The sequence below is a fragment of the Marmota marmota genome, unplaced genomic scaffold, assembly GCF_001458135.2.
Source record: "Marmota marmota marmota unplaced genomic scaffold, marMar, whole genome shotgun sequence".
Classification (NCBI taxonomy): Eukaryota; Metazoa; Chordata; class Mammalia; order Rodentia; family Sciuridae; genus Marmota; species Marmota marmota.
In genome coordinates, this window is record NW_026000081.1 from 267,174 (window position 1) to 284,081 (window position 16,908).

The 16,908-nt window shown below is 43.4% G+C and overlaps 1 protein-coding gene and 2 pseudogenes across 38 annotated transcripts in view; all 3 read right to left on the bottom strand.

Moving 5' to 3' along the window:
• Positions 1 to 1,895: 1,895 nt before the first annotated feature.
• On the bottom strand, positions 1,896 to 2,756 carry LOC125610347 (annotated as a pseudogene).
• Positions 2,757 to 2,926: 170 nt separating this feature from the next.
• On the bottom strand, positions 2,927 to 4,714 carry LOC107158552 (annotated as a pseudogene).
• A 3,417-nt stretch (positions 4,715 to 8,131) lies between these two features.
• Pde4dipp2 (myomegalin) overlaps positions 8,132 to 16,908 on the bottom strand; it is a 220,159-nt gene continuing 211,382 nt past the window's right edge. For 18 of the 38 annotated variants that reach the window (XM_048815056.1, XM_048815040.1, XM_048815051.1 and 15 more), the window contains 7 exons: positions 14,348 to 14,464; positions 13,579 to 13,805; positions 12,452 to 12,595; positions 11,273 to 11,411; positions 10,931 to 10,977; positions 9,413 to 9,540; positions 8,132 to 9,186 (listed from right to left, as the gene is read on the bottom strand). In XM_048815056.1, coding sequence (XP_048671013.1) covers positions 9,183 to 9,186; positions 9,413 to 9,540; positions 10,931 to 10,977; positions 11,273 to 11,411; positions 12,452 to 12,595; positions 13,579 to 13,805; positions 14,348 to 14,464 — 806 coding nt within the window. In that variant the 3' untranslated portion in view covers positions 8,132 to 9,182. Of the gene's footprint in view, positions 9,187 to 9,232; positions 9,234 to 9,412; positions 9,541 to 9,811; positions 9,863 to 10,930; positions 10,978 to 11,272; positions 11,412 to 12,451; positions 12,596 to 13,578; positions 13,806 to 14,347; positions 14,465 to 16,908 lie in introns of all 38 variants that reach the window. The other 20 variants (XM_048815043.1, XM_048815068.1, XM_048815044.1 and 17 more) reach the window with 6 other exon arrangements.

A 16,908-nucleotide genomic window follows, 5' to 3' on the forward strand; every position in this document is an offset into this window, starting at 1 on the left:
CTAAAACAACCTTCATCATCATGTGCTCTCCTTCGGGGAGGTGATCTTATCCTGTCTGCAGAGCATAAAGGGTCTGCTTCAGTTTAGGATCCAGAAAGGCTCATGACCTCCCTGCTGGGATCCTGGGTTTCCCACTAGTCCCGGGAGAAACTTAAAACACAAAAGAGATGCCACACAAAACACCAACTGCACCATCAGCAGAAAGACCATGAACAATGTGGCCAGGAACAGCAGCAGGATTAGCTGATCTGGTGCCACCTTGGGGGAAGGCACAGGACACACAGGGACACAATCCTCCCAGTCGCCATGGTCCCGAGGCCCTCTGGGTCCCCAGGAATGCCAGGTAAGTGTCTCCCAGGGGTCACAGTGACTTCTCGCCCAGTTTTACAATGTTTTTACATGTACTTTCCCAATATCTTGTGGTGTTTATTTTATCTGTGTTCATTAGAAATGATAGTTTTTAGTTTGCTTACCTTAAAATGTCCTTGTGTGGACGGGGGTCTTATTAGCTCAGTGGTAGAATGCCAGCTGAAGAGGCCCTGGGTTTGATCACCAGCACTATAAAATTAGTAATAATTATGATGATGATGATGATGATGATGATGATGATGGCAATAAATATGAATAAAATAATTTAAATGTCCTTCTCAAGGTGGAAGCACAGACAGGACATTGATTTTGTCCTTGTGTTCTTTTCTAGTGTAAGCAGTTGGAGAGTTAGAGGGAGACACTCCCTTAAGAACTTCTTCAGCTGCATCCCATCACTCTTGATATTTTTGCATTTCAATTATTCATCAGTTCAAAAGCTTCCTATTTCCCTGGTAATTTTTTTTCTTTAACACATAAGTAATTTTAAAAGAAATAGATTACCTAATTTCAAAACATTTGGTTGGTTTTCAGATTTGTTATATTGTTGACTAACAATCTAACTTTGTTGTGGTTAAATAATACGCTGAATAAAATCTTTTAAGATATATTCAAGACTTATTTTTATGATTTATTATTCATATTTGTGTCACTGTGATAAAATGCCTGAAAAAAAAAACAACTTAAAAGAAGGTACAAATTAGTTTTTCTCATAATTTGAGAAGTTTCAGTCCATGGTCACTTGGTCTCATTGTTGTGGGCCTTTGGTGAGGCCAAACATCATGGTGTCAGTCCTGTGGTAAAGCAAAGGTGTTCACACCATAGTGTCTGGGAAGTGAGAGAGGCAAGTGCTCTGATACTGAGACACAATCCCAGCCCAAGATATAGTTTTATCACTGACAGATACAAGAGCATGTTGGGTCCTTTGGAGGAATTCAGCAGTGCTGGGATAGGACAAACTCCATCCCATTGATCCTCTTTTGGACATCTCTTTTTCTTTTTTTTCTTCTTCCTCCAGCAGCTTGGCTTGGAGCCTTTGCTGGGAGATTCTTTTCCTACCTAGTAAGTCATCCAACTCGTCAGTCCCAGCAGTCAAGCCTAAGGTGTGGGAGGCCAACCTTATGGGTGACTGAGTTACACTCCCCGGCTGGGTGCTGAGGCGCTCAGTCACAGAAATGGGTGTGTCTTGCTACAGCCCCATGGGTGAAGCTATGCTCACCTGTTCCTTTGTAATATAACCCCTTGCCCTATTTAGGATAGAATCTTCCATGGAAGTGCCTTGTGTGTGTTCCCTTCTCTTACTGTGCCCTTGGGTGTGGCCTACCCAGGTGTCAGTCAACCTGCTGACAGTGGACATCATGAAGATAGAGGAACCTGACCCCTTGCCTCATTTAAATAACTTCTCCTCAATAAAAGGGGTCAGCGCGTGCTCTCGCTCTCTCTCTTCCTGCAGACCCTTAAGGTCAGAGGAGCCATCACAGCGACCCCAAAGAAAAAGGTATTCAAAGAAAAAGGTATTTGTGTCTCTTGTGTGGTTATTTCGTGCAGCCCAGTTAGCCCAGTTTAACTGGAGTGACCCCTGAGCCTTTTAGTCGTGAGAACAGAAACCCAGCACTAAGGGACCTTCAGTTCCAGCCAATAGGACAAGTTCCTCACGGTGCACAATTCTCCACCATCTTGCTGTTATAATCAGATGTGTTCACACCTACGGATCACTTAAAACCGTGAGTCAACCAGCCTCTCACAGGACTGTATTTTCTTCCTTGCTTCATTCCTTGCAGAGTTGAGGTTGCTCAGGCACCCTGTCATGTTATGCAGAACTAGTGAAGTCAGAAATTTAATTTTATAATCACCAACAAAAGAAGAGCATTCCACCCAGAACAGGAACAATCACAGTGTTTGTTCAGGTTGAGAGGGCATTTCAGATGATTGATGTCTTCTTTAAGGCATCACATGAAGATGAATAGCAAATAACTCCTGTAACAAGCTCCGTTACTCTGCATCAATAGTTTTTCTCACAGATGCAAGATGGCAGGTATCCCACCAACATTTTTCATGGCTATTTGATTTTCATCTGTGGACTTGCCAAAGACAAGGTTTCAGAGAGTACAAGTATCCTTCTGAACTTTCAAAACTCTATGGTCCAAAAAATCAAACAGACGCCTGATTTGCCCTAGCCTATATACTTCCAATTTCACTTGGTTGTTGCCAAAACCCAGGTGCTGAAGATAGGCTGCTGTGTTTGCTAGTATGGAGTGCAACTGGTGCTGCAGCATATGAATGATTTTGGGCAGCTTGGGATTGTGCCAGGCAAACTTCCTGGGGTCTTTCTGGATGCTGTCCCAGGGGAGGCCATCTATGAGCTGTGTGTGAACTGAGTGACATTCAAACCATTAGGCAGGGAAGACTGGTTTTGGGAACTCCAAAGCAGAACCTCCTGATGCGAAAATGCCCAATTCACGTTGGCACCTTGTTCTAGCTCACAGCTCAAGTTCAAGCACAGTCTCAGAGAGAGAGATGGGTGTAGCCTGCCAAACACCAATCAACCTGTTTACTGCAAGACCCCTGCTACACCAAGGAATAAGCACCAAAGCAAGACTCCTCCCACTGAAACCTTATCTCTGCCTTTGATGTACTCCCCCTTAAATAAAAAATCAGGGCCTTTTTCAGATGTTCAGTTCCAGTTCCTATCAGGACTGGAAGACCCACCAGACACTCCTCTATTTAAATCTAAACTTTGGCTTTGTCTTACTTCTTACTGATTATTTTAGACTTTTTATTTTCCCAGGAGGCTCACACCTCCTGAGCAGGAACCTGCTCTGTCTGGGTGCTGGTCACCCCATCACACTGTCTATTGATGGGGATCTTGTGGTGCCATCATCAGCCAGAGCTGCCTACTGAAGCCTGTTATAATTGAACTCTTGTACTTGATATTGTATTGGCCTGTAGAGCTGGGTGTAGGTAGCTGTTGTGTTTAGAGCATAATTATTTGTTTGGTATGGAAGGTCATTCTGTTGGCTAGAAGTCTTTTATAGATTCCAACACCTAAGCTGGTGTGATAGAGAGCCGCCTGCCATCCTTGGAGCTCCACGGTACTTTGGTTTGGCCTATGGTACACTGGACTATAATAGGTTCCTCCCTCATATATAGGAGACATAGCCGAAGACATACTCTAGCAAAAGCTATCTGTGCTGACAAAACAGGAACTCAATAAGCCATCAGGCTATCTGGGTGAGATGGAACCATCCTATTGTAAATATCTTACTGTTGCTGTCCAAATTGCTCCATGTTATGAACACTCCTTTTCAGTGAAGATGCCAGATGCTGTGGTACCGCGGTCAATTCTGAGCATTTGGGGGGGGGTGGGGGGCACTGCCGCCACCTGGCTTTGGGAAGGAGAAGCTATTGTGTCTGTGCATCTGTCAGGGTCACTGGGGACTCAAAAGGTGGTTTGGCATTCAAATAAACTTTATATATATATACATACACACACATATACATATATAAATATAATATAAAACTATATATATATATAGTTTTAGTTTTTGATGGCTCTTTATTTTATTCATTTATTTATATGCAGTCCTGAGAATCAAACCCAGTGCCTCACAAACGCAAGGCAAGCGCTCTACCACTGAGCCACAACCCCAGCCCCCAAATAAACTTTTGAGAACCAATCCATCAACAGCTTGTAACAGGGGTCCACTTCACCTTTTGAATATAGTTCTGAGGCTTATTTTTTAAAGGGACATTTTTTTCCCTTTTCCTTTTCTCCCCCTCACTCTCCCTAACCTGGAGGCCAGATTACCCTGAGTTATCTGTGTTCCACAGGAAGGAGATGTCTGTAAGAGGATCTCGGAAGTGACAAATAACAAGTGAATCCTAACACTCCATCAATGCCCCTGGACTCCCTGTCAGGGCACATTTGGAATATAGCCCTTAAGGAGCTCCTTTAAAATCCCCCTGTTCCTTCTGATGGACAGAATCACAGCCTCAGGGACAGGAGTCCCCTGTGTTTCTCCTTTGTCAGAAAAGCAATAAAACAACTTTTTCCTTTTTCTCAAAACTGTGTCCTCATTATTAATAGGCATTCATTGGCACTGGGGACAAGGACCAAGTTTTTAGTTACAAGCTGAGTTCCTTCTGGGCCTGAGAGTTCAAGCTCTGCCTCTTCTCCTCACCACCTCCTGCACATCTTGCCCCACCTCCATCCCTCTCTCCTCTCTGTCCTCCTGGCCTGCCTTGTTGTTCCACTCCTCATTCCTCTTCTTGCTCCTCCTGCCCACATACCCTCTATCCCTCCCACATACACACCATACAGGCCAACACAGGAAGGGGTTGCCCTCATCTGCGATGAAGATGAAGGAATATTTTGTATCAGAAGAAAAATCAAAAACAATCACATTGTTTCTGGTCAAGCTCAGTTTATGAGGAGACCAAAGAAGATGGCTGCACCTTAAAGCTGAACTTCAACCACAACTATTCCATTTCCTGTACCTCATGGCTAGAATCTGGCCCTCATCTTGAGGGACTTGAATACCCTAGGCCCTTTTCTAGCACCACCTCATGGCCATCATTGGGCACATAGAGATCCCCATGGTGCTAGGGGCTACAAGCAGCAGGAAATCCTGACCAAAGAAAACCGTCCAACTGCCCCATTTAGAATGAGCCAAGTGTACTGAGCCAAAGTCAGCAGGCTCCCAGGTATACAGAATCTGCCTCTCCCTCCCTGCTTCCTTGTGTCCTCTTAGCCTCAGATGAGATTTCTGCACCCAAAGCCAGCCTTTGAGAAAATAAGGGCCACATCTAAAATAATCTCAACACTTGTAAAATCCTAAGGCCATCACTGGAGCATTTCCAGAGCTCAATTTTAAATTTAGTATTTTTGCTATGTCAGGCTATGCCTTAAGGTAGTGTCTTAATTTTACTAACTTGATTTAGTGTTTTGTTTTAATTCCAACATTAGTCAGCACATGAATTAAGAGTATGTGGCAGGGGCTGGGGATGTGGTTCGAGTGGTAACTGTGCTCGCCTGGCATGCACGGGGCGCTGGGTTAGATCCTCAGCATCACATAAAAATAAAATAAAGATGTGTGTCCACTGAAAACTGGGGAAAAAAAAAAAAGAGTATGTGGCAGCCAGAATAATGGCCTCCCCAAGAGATCCTCTTCCTAATCCTTGGATGTGAACACACTTCATTCATTATCTAGCAAGGGACTTGCAGATGGGCTTATGTTAAGGATTCTGAGATGGGGAGACCATGCTGAATGGCACAGGGTAATCCATAACATCCAAATAATCCCATGGGTCTTTAACATGGAAGAAGAGGCAGAGAAAGAGGTCAGGGTGATGGATCAAGCACTCTGCCTGCTTTGCTGGTTGTGAAGGTAGAGGAAGCAGCTACCAGCCAAAGATTGACCTATCAATTTTAGGCCTGTTGGGACCCTTGGTGGACTCCTAACCTACAGAACTCTAAAGAAATGAGTTTGGGGTGTTCTCAGCCACGATGTTTATGGGAATTGGTTACAGCAACAACAGAAAGTCAACACAAGTGCCTCTCTAATTCACTTCACCAGTGACGAGATCTGAAGGACGTGATGAACTCTGCACATTCTGAAGGCCTAGGTTGACAGGTCAAGAGATACTATTACATATTTTAAGTGGTACCTGTTCTGTTTTCCCTTCCAGCCCCCTTTATAGGACTTAAATTCTATTTCCCCTCACAGGATTTCATAAATTTAACTGTTTCTAGGAAATAATTATAGAGTGATAGCTTAATTTTAATTCTAGAAGGCAAAAGAATACAAGAATTTTTCTGAAGGAATCTTTTAAGATTTTTATTTCAACATTTATGGAAGTATAAGAGGACAGATAAATGAGGATGGTGAGTTAATCTGTCTGCAGCCCCACCTGGCCTGAGCGGAGAGGATATGTCACATTCCTCAGCAAACTGACTCAGGGGTAAGAAGGTCTGGCAGTCAGTGTAGGTAATAAATGATGGGGGTGGAGAACATAAGGGCTGGTTATCAAAGAAAAGACAGATGGGTTGCTAACAGCTAACCTGGGGATCACACTTTCCAGCACAATGAGCTGCTATTGATTATCCCAAGTGCTCCAGCTCCTTCTTACCCTTAGGCATATGCACAAAGAAGAAAAAGGTGGTGGGGGGTTCTGGGGTCTATAAAACAGCAAGACACACCCACTCCTCCTGACACCCAGCTCTTTGCCCACTTCTGAAGCCAGAATTAGTGAGACAGTCAGTATAAACAGGTCAATCAAGTCAGGTCGGTTTAAGGAGGCCAATTTTGAGTGAGTCTGGCTAGTTGGAGACTGTCCCCTGAGGGATTGAAATGTTAATTCCTTCAGAGCCCTTCCTCCACCCAAGAACTACCCCTGCTCCAACCTGTTGCTAAGGTAACCAGTCCCAGGAATAGCTCCCTACAGGGAGCTATAAGGTTGTTAATTAATGTGGGCTGCACCATCCTGCCCTTCCCACTTCAGCCTACCTGTTTCCCACCTTTTGGCCATCCCACTAAGCATTTCCTAGGTCTAGTCACTGCCTAGGCCTAGTCCCATAGTAGGAAGGAGAAAGATAAGGCAAAGAGGCAGGAGAACAAAGGAAGCCTAGGACATATAAAAAGGGCAGAACACCTCACTTCTGGGGATGCCAGGATACCAGCTCTGGCCCCCTCCTCCCTCCCAGGAGAAGTCTATGTTATCCCCTTTTAAATAAACCCTGCTTTATATGCATGCCTTGGCATGCTTCAAACTTCAACAGGTGAGGAAGCAGGACTTGTCACCCATAGATAACCAGCAGTACCAATTCTCTTCAGAGAAGTCTGCTGTCCCTGTCTCTTTCGTATATAAAATATGCTTTCTACACTTGCCTGGGTGTTTCTCGGGGTGTTTAATCCTAAACACCAGGGGAACAAAGACCCATTCCTGATCTCCAAGATTGGTATCAGAATGGCATAATTTTCAACTATGGTTCTTAAATAAATTTATTTAATGTTTTGACTCAATGATATAAAACAATGTGTGTTAAACTGTGGTCGGTAGCCCACCTGCATCAGAATCACCTGGGATGCTTATATTTAAATGCAACCCTAGGGTCCCACACCCACAAAAGTTCTTGGCATTTCATCCCAGGAAATTGCTCCCACAATCTTCACAACTGATTTGTGAAACAGACTGCATTTGAAATTAACAGCTCCAAAGCCTTTTAACTTCTGACTTTCCTTAAGCTGAAAATGGAGTCTGAGGGACTTCCCTGGCCCTGAGGGCACTGCCCAGAGGAACTGAGTCTGAGACATGTTTCTGATTAACACAGCCTAGCTAAATATACACATGGTTATTTCCTGCCTTTTGTCCTACTGCACCCCATAGCTCTTATAAAAGCTTTCCATGCTCTTGAGTCACAAACGATGGAGAGTTGAGAAAGAAAATGTTCTCTATCTTGCTCAAATCCAACATTGTAAGAAACCTTTATTTCCCTTGCCATCCTAACTCCTGAGTTTTAATGGAACACAACAAACAGCAAAATATGTCCTTCCCTGTGTAAACTGTAAGGCAAATCAAGTTTAAAGATCACTCCATCATATTATATATTGGAAATTTTTGTAAAATAGAGGAAAAATGAATTTTTAAACTTAGACTTTATGGATTAGACTATTATTTTTTCATGACAGTTTGTCTTTCCTATTCTGATATACTTGTTCTGGGAAATGGTGTAGAAATGCAAAACAAAACAAAGAAAAACTATTTCCTTATACACATATTTCTTTAATAGCCACCAAAAAAAGATTGTTGTTTCCTCTCATCCTCCCCATCCATGAGTTACGTTGGCCTTCAACATATTGCTACAGCAACATAAATAAATCTCTATCATACATTTATACACACATACCCACATCCTAGGAGCACTCTGAAGACACAGACTAGGCTTCAGTACAACTAGGACCTTGCCCAGACCACTTAAAAACAAGCAGAGGGCTGCTATATGCAAGACTTTCCATAGGCTTGGTATGGCCATCAGTTCCCAATTCGCCTGAGGGAAGTTAGGATGACAAAGGGATAACATACCTAATGGGGGTAGGGACAGTACAGTTTGGAGAACATGTAAGAAATGAAGAAGATCATGCTAGGCTAAGCATGACAGGGCATCTAACAAGTCACCAATTCCCCACACAGAATCAAAGCTCTCAGAACTGGTGGTACAGCATGAAGTCCAGCCTGACTTGCCCCAGAGGAGCTACCTGGTTAGGTGTGGATCTGTGAGCAGTGCTCACTGAACCCCACTGACACTGTCCAGCAGGGCACTGCTGCTCAGTAGTGTGCTTCTATAACTGTGGAGGAGCTTCAGCATTGGGATCACATGTCCCATGTGTAGAAGGCAGCTATTTCCTTCGCGTTGACCATCTGAGGACAGCTGTTGAGATGAGAACCATGCTCTGGCAGGTGCTATGCCACTGAGGCTGTTCAAAAGCAGTGTCACAAGTGCTACTACGCAGTCTCACATGTGCTTTGCTTAATGCTGGGCCCAGGGGAATTTGGCTACTGTTATTCCATCACTGCCAGGAAGTCATTCTACCTTTCTGCCTACCCCACAAGGACACGTCTCTGACTGCATCTTCAGACCTCCAGCAGATTTAGAGGAATCAAGCCCAGATTCTCCTCAGCAGACAGGTAGTTGTGCAAAAGAGGGGCAGGCCCATTCTTCCTGATGCTTTAAGGACCTGTGGTGGCTTTGCTTCTTGTGTGGCTCCTGGAAGGCAAGGGTCACAAGGCTGGAGTGCACAGCAGGGGCCTTAGAGATTTCACCTGCAAGAAAACATAAAACAACCCTGTTCAGATGGAACTGTCAGACCCTGTTGACGACACCCAGAGGCTGGAATGAGGGCAAAGCGTGCAGGAAGCCAGAACATGGCAGGAGGGGATTAAGAGGATGAGCTTCCAGGTCCCAGCTTAGAGGAAAAGCCTCCCTGTGCACCCAAATTCCTGCTGCCCCAGCCACTGCCCCACTATACTCTATGTGGTCAGATCCTACCATTTCCTCTGGATGAGCCAGTTCATGCTACAAGTTATGTGGTCTGAAGAAAAACAAAAAAGTGGGGAAGTTTGCCATCTTCTAGGAAAAGTAGTGCCAAGCATGAAACATGCACATGTAGAAAAAGCCTGTGGTAGGAAGGAGAAAACATGTTGGGGGAAGTTCCCCTGTTAAGTGTGTATCCCAGTTTTCTTGAGGAGAATTCAAAGGGGCAGGGATGAGACCATCTACTCTACTCTTAACAGATGAGGGGGCAGCAGTTCACAAAGGCAAGGAGGACAGCCAAAGGCACACAGCCAGTTAGTGACAAGCCTGGAGTTACAGCCCAGGCATCAGGAAGTATAAAGGGAGGCCTGCACACTGGAGATAGCCAGTGGGATCTGGAGGCTACTGGGTTACCTTGGCTGGGACAGGATAAGGCTGTACAGAAGCAATCTTGTAAGTGTTGTGCTAAAGAGGCTCAGGAAAGAAAGGAATCATCAGAGAAGAACCAAAGGGAATTAAAAAACAAGAGCTGGTTAAACCATGGCCCACCCTTAATCACAGTGTGGGAGTCAACCCTTTTGGAATATAACTAAGGAAATATTTCTTTTTTTAAAATTATTTTATTTGTAGATGGACAAATAAATACCTTTATATTATTTATTTATATGTGGTGCTGAGGATCAAACTCAGTGCCTCATATGTGCTAGGCAAGTGTTCTACCACTGAGCTATAACCCCAGCCCCAATTTAGGAATATTTCTAGGAATATGTTCAACTTCTCTGGCGAAGTTTAATGTCTAAGTTTAAAAGTTTAGTTTCTGAGTTTTAAACCAATTAGTGCACATCAAGTTTTTCTTCAAAGTACTAAGTAATAAGCACTTAGCATTTAAGTAAATGTAGAGAATATCTAGCATATATATATATATATATATATATATATATATATATAATCTCTTGCCTTAAGATTCAGTGTTTATTTATTATCAAATTTTATTTTATTTTAGATCAATGAGACCAAGTGGATTTTTTATCATGTTTTTTAAAGAAAAAATGTGTCAAAATCAAATTGCTGTTCTTAACATAATATTTTGCACTAAAGTCAATTTATAAGGTTGTGCCTTACTCTACTTTATCATAAAGTAGTTTAGGAAAGTCCAGAATGCCCAAATGGCCTAAAGACCCCTGTACAGATAACTAATTCTCAGAAAACCTGCAAATGTCTCTGTCCTCAAGAACCAACTGAACTACATTTCTCCTGGCTCCTTGTTTAACTGACATCAAGGAGGAAAAATTGAAGTGAAAAAAGAGAGATGATGACAAGAGAAAAACAAGGGCAGGGAAGGGAACTGAATGGGAGAAGTGATAGGATGGAATCCTAACAGGAGGCTAATTAGGAGCTAGGACCAGTCAAGTGGATCAGATATCTCTCCTCTGGAAGAAGAAAGAAGGTCAGGGTTACCTACAGACCTGATGATAGACAGTGGTGTGTTAGAGGCAGGTTCTTTGGCTCTGACAGGTGTAATCATTTCCTTACCTCCAAATTAGTCCTTGCCTTCTTCAAAACATCATGTGTCCTGGTCACTGAAACAACAAAACAGCCCCACAAAGCAGGAATTACCAGCTGGGCCCTACTTGTTGGGCATGTGTGTTCTAAAGCATTTTCTTCTGACCCCTCAATCATGGCCTCTTGCTGACTCCTTCCTTCCCTCCCTCTGCACCCACAATTACTCATGGCACAGGAAGTTTGGGCCCAGTGCATCAGACTCTCCTCTCCCAACATTCCAGTGCCTCTGTGGACACTGTTCATCTGCAGCACAGTGGGGCATCTGTAAGATCACCCCTTTCCTCTGCTGCTCCACAGCTCAGGGGCACCTACACTGGTTGACGATGAACTGCTCCATGTTCTCCTTCTGCTGGTTGGCAGTCTTCAGACGCTCAGCTGTGCTCTGAAGGAGCTTCTCCTGTTTGGATACTTGGGCTCGCAGATCCAGTAGCTCCCTTTCCATTGATTCATCCTGGGGAAGAAGGATAGGCTCTCAGACAACAGTATGGAGACCAAAAGCATCCAGTGCTTTGTGGTTCCTACCAATTGGAAGCAGAACTCTATAATCTTCTCAACACTCTCTGGAGTATGTTCTCTCCATTACAGCCTCTTGATCCTCCAGTTCAGGACAGTTGAGGAAGAGGCCACAGGTAAGAATGTTGAAAACATGAAAGCCCCCAGACTAGCACAGGTCTACTGTCCTGTGGCCAAGGAGACCCTGACCCCAGACTAGCAGAAAACTCCCAGTTGTGAATAAGACCTCCAATTCAGTCCTTGTAAAAGTTCTATCTCATCCTTCCCCCATCCATACAAGATTTGGAATTTCAGAGATATGATGTATGGGACACAGGGCTGCCCTGAAGACAGTGTGTAAGTCTCTAAATATCTGTATAAATGTGAAGATGGTAAAGCACCTTCCCTGGAATTAGCAGTTAGCTCCCAAAAGATAACAGCAATATTTGTCTGGAACTCGAATATCTGGGAAGGGATCCAGATGCGGGACCACTCCAGGCTTAGCAATAAGAGCCAGCCTGAGATCACAGCAGATCCTGGGGTTGGGGGCTGGGGGCTGGGGGGGACCTTGGCATAGAGATGATAATTTAAAAAGATATTTTGGGATTCTAGGAGCATGACCATAAGAAGCTTCAGGCTCATGGTGATATCCTCTGATCTTTTGACCAAGGAGACCTGAGGGGGAGAGAAACTTCAAAAGGCCCCTGAATTTCAGTCCACTCAAACTTCAGTTATAGTTCCTCCATTTTTTTTTCTTTCTCCTCTTTGATTTCTGATCTTGGAGGCTGGAGTATAAGGAGGAGGTAAGGTAATCAGAGCTGCCATGAAAGCAGCTGCCATGGATCAGGGGTTTCCCTCCAGGATGCTCCCCTAAGGTGGTGTCCATACTAATTTCCCATGTGGTTCCTGACCCTCGGAAAGCTGTGGGACTAAGGAGACAGAACCATACCAGAAACAGAAGAGCAGTATTTGAAATGGAAGAAGACATTAGTCTCTTACTGCTTTGCCAGGCAGTGCAGGGCCTTGGGAACTTGGCAGGGCCGCTCGCCAGAACATGGTCAGGAGGGAGGCTGACTCTTCTAGGGTGTGTTGTAGGGCACTGATACTGCTGCGTAGCTCACGGACTCCTTTGTTGCCTGGTGCCTATGGAAAGGGGAAGGGAACCATGGAAAACATTCAAGCTGAGATATCTCAGGGCTCAGGATATCGCAGGCCTGTACAGGTCTTAAGCTTGCTTCCTTTTAAGTGAGGCACAAAACATGGGATGCTTGAACCTATAAAATCCTGGTTCATCCCTGTGAGGTCCCAGGACTGAAGTGCTGCTCCCTTTACCTGGAATGCCTCCTCCCACCTGGACACCCTATAAGTCTGTCAAAGCACATTCCCATGTCATGTCCTCTATAGACCTGTTACCTTCCTTTCCTGCAACAAAAGACCCTTCTGCATTGGTCCATTCAAGGCACAAGAGGTGGCTTCTCACATCGTGCTCTTGGCACCTTAGTTTGCTTATCAACAGAGGTCTGTGTCTTGCCCTTGAGTCCAGGCTCTCTGGAGGCAGGGCTGTGTCTATTCATCCATGGGTCTCTGGTGGCTCGGCATAGTCACTGATCCTTGGTCTCTCTCAACAGTAAAGTACTCTGAGAAGCACTGCTTCCCAGCCTTTGCTCTGTCTCAACAAATACCATAGTGTCCCACTTCTTACCCTTTCCACACACAAGGTCCTTATGGACGCAAATCCCTCAGCATCTGTCCATCTGATTGATTTTAAGTGGGCCAGCATGGGCCACCATGAGTGTAACAGGTAATAACTAGCAGAGGGTGCTGAGTTCAACACAACATCACATGAATGTCAATACTTAACAAATGCACTACTGAGGATGGTGACAATGTTGCACAGACTTCTCTGGGGCTCTAAGGAAGATTATCTAGTTGGCCTTCTCTACAACAGAGTAGAACTTAGAATGAATCAAGAAAAAGGGAAGCAAAGGCTTGGCTAGAATAACTGGAAGATGATTTCTCTGTCATTGGGAGATGCAGGCCACAAAAATAAATAGTGGAGAAGGAAGTAGAACTAAGGACAAAGGACACAAAGAAAGGGTGAACCCAGGAGGTGCAGGTGTGACTACCTCTGAGCTCTGAGATTCAAGGCGCAGGAAGTTGCATGTGGGTCTCAGGAGAGACAGGATCTTTTGCACCAGCTGTTTTCCCTCCTCAATCTGCTCCCTGAGAGCAGTATAGTCATCGATGTGGCCTATGACATGGCGGCCATTTTTGTTGGCGAAGGAGCCATCTGTAGTATCACCCTCCAGCTTGGGAGAGTTCTTCATTCCTTGAGGAGCATCTGATTCCAGCTCTGTAAAAGAAAACCACGATAATATAGGATCTGTTGTTATTCATAATGATATCCTCAGTTCCAGCCAATGCAAAGAGACAGTGAAAGGATCAAGAAAGGCAGCCTTCAAAAATGCAGGATGGGTCAAGTCCAGACCTTCTGGTTTCTTTATTTTTATAATCTTTCTTACATCATTGCATAATAAACTTGCTAGAAGACAGATTTTATCTTTATTGAAAGTGGACTATTCAGGACAAATAGTATTATAAACATGAAAAATTTATGGATAGAAAAGGCACAGACAAGTAAATCAGCAGGACACAGCACATATATGAACGGAGAGATTACAGGGCAATGATGCAAACAGAACAACAGGACAACTGTGGGAAGAAGAAGAATGAAAAGAAAGGCAGCCACAGAAGATTCAATGAATAGGACTGAAGGTTTTCTGGCATGCAGAGAAAATTTTCTAAATTCAGATATTATACTTACAGAGAACTAACAGTTATTTGCATTAATAATTTTCCGTCATGGTGTCTGAGCCACTTAGTTGCCATATTTACCATTTTTCCTGGTGACAATGGCAGTGTCTGAGCCAGGAGAAGAGGAAGAAGAGCTGGGAAGGACCAGAGCAGGAGAATTCATGCCAACATCACGAACTGGAGGGGAAATAACTGAATCTAGGGAGTAAAGACAATCAAAATTTTCAGAACCCCTGGAACATTCTGCACCCCAAATCATGCACAGCCTAGTCTTTACCACCCAAGTCTAAGTTGACAGGACTCCCCTTTCACAACATTAGCATCCATATGCCACAATGAAAAGCAAAAGCCAACAATCAGTTCGCTTGGTATGTTTCCATTATTCAGGAAAAAAAGTGTAACTTTCCATTTAAAAACTTGTTAGATATAATTTTTAAAAAAATATTTATTTTACTTATTTATATGTGGTGCTGAGAATTGAACCCAGTGCCTCACACATGCTAGGCAAACACTCTGCCACTGAGCCATACCCCCAGCCCATTGTTAGATATCATTTTATAAACCCAATCCTGAGTAGAATTTTGTATGTGCTATTTTGTATAATGCATAGATGTATGCATACATATGTTAAAATGTTAATCAAAGGTAGTGGTACAACTCAGTGATGGACTGCTTGCATATTATGCACAAGGCCCTGGGTTTGTTGTTTTTTTAAATATTTTTTATTTGTTTATTTTTATGCAGTACTGAGAATTGAACCCAGTGCCTCACACTTGTGAGGCAAGTGCTCTAACACTGATCTACAGCTACAGCCTCCTTGGGTTTTTTTTTTTTTTTAGGTGCTGGGGATCAACCCCAGGGCCTTGTGTTCATGCAAGGCAAGCACTCTACCAACTGAGCTATATCCCCAGCCCTAAGACCCTGGGTTTGATTCCCTAGTACTGCAAAAAGAAAAAATAAAGTTGATAAAAAACGTGAAATATCAAAAAAAAAAAAAGGACAGGAAGGTACTGCTAGGGGAAAATGTGGGTCAGAGATGAGGTTTCCAGCTCAGGTCTNTTCAACAATAACAACCAACCAATGAAAATATATGCAAAAGACTTGAATAGATATTTCTTCAAGAAAAATAAAGTTGAATAAAAAACGTGAATATCAAAAAAAAAAAAAAAAAAAAAAGACAGGAAGGTACTGCTAGGGGAAATGTGGGTCAGAGTGAGGTTTCCAGCTCAGGTCTCTGGGGACTGGGAGGAAGAAGGGACTAAACCATGGGGCTGCATCTCAGCTGGTACAAGGAAAAACTCTAAGAGGGGAAACTTGGTTAGAGGCAAGAGGATGGGGCAGAAGTGGATGTCTGTCACCTAGAATGAACATGCCTGCCACCCAGTACTTTCCCATGACTCAAGACCATGTCCATCATGACAGCCCCATAAGAGTGAAACAGACATTCAATAAATGCTGAGAAGTTGATGCCAACTGAGTATGGTACTTAGCAGTCCATAGATATTTCTTACTTGATGGCCACAACAAGTCCATGTAATTGTCCCTTTCATTTGACAATTGAGGTCATAGTTTCATAAATGAGTATTCAGCAAAAAAGGAAAAAATAAGGATTAACTTGACTCAGTAACATCAGACAGGAGAGTTTGAAAGCTCAGCCTTATGGAAACCTGAGCATCAGTGATTCTTGATTAGAATAAAATTGGCGATATGGCCATGCAGGTGAGTGGAGAAAGTGGGTTAAATGATACATCAAAAGTAAAAACAGAAGAAGATGTAGAAGTTGAATGATGTGTGAAGAGCTTAGGTATGAGAAATCTGTTAACTTTCAATTAAAGTGAGGAAAGCAAAACTGAGACTAGATATTGAAGAGAGTAATACAGATCTGATGAACATGTGTATTTACATGCAGGCAAGAGGATGGGGCAGAAGTGGATGTCTGTCACCTGGAATTATCACGCTTGCCACCCAGTACTTTCCCATAGCCCTGGTTTTCTTAGGGATAGGAGTATCTTGCCACATGCCGAGTTCCCCCAGATGAAGGAAAGGGCCACTCTAGAGAGTGTGGCAAGGTCTGTGATACTGAGATAGAGTCTGGCAAGGTGAAAAAAGATACAGATTGGAAATCAAAATATCTGGTCCTAACCTGATTTTGTCCCTAAGTTCTATAAACCCTAGCTTGTCCATTAATATCTCAATGCCCAGTTTTCTCATGTACTTCAGAGGAAATTAAATATTTGAAAATGCTTGGTAAATTGTAAGGGACTACACAAATACAAGGAATAGATGTTAACATATATAGCTGATAATTATTGAGCAATTCTTATTGTGCCAGACACTTGAAAATGATTTAATTCAATGCTCCAAATAACCATACATGGTATATATTTTATATTATTACCATCTGCAAGTTGAGGAAACCAAGGCTTCAACACTTCATTGTTTAAACACATTGCCCAAAGCAAACCACCTATAATGGTAAACGCAGAATCTGGAGACAGGTCTGACTCTAAATCCCATGCTCTCAGGACACCATATTAAAGCCTCTCCAATTTGAGAACTTGACCCTAAGGAACCTAAGAGAAGCAAGAGTACCCCTTCCACTGCACACATATTGGTATCGCCCCACTGGCTAAGGGCTTCTT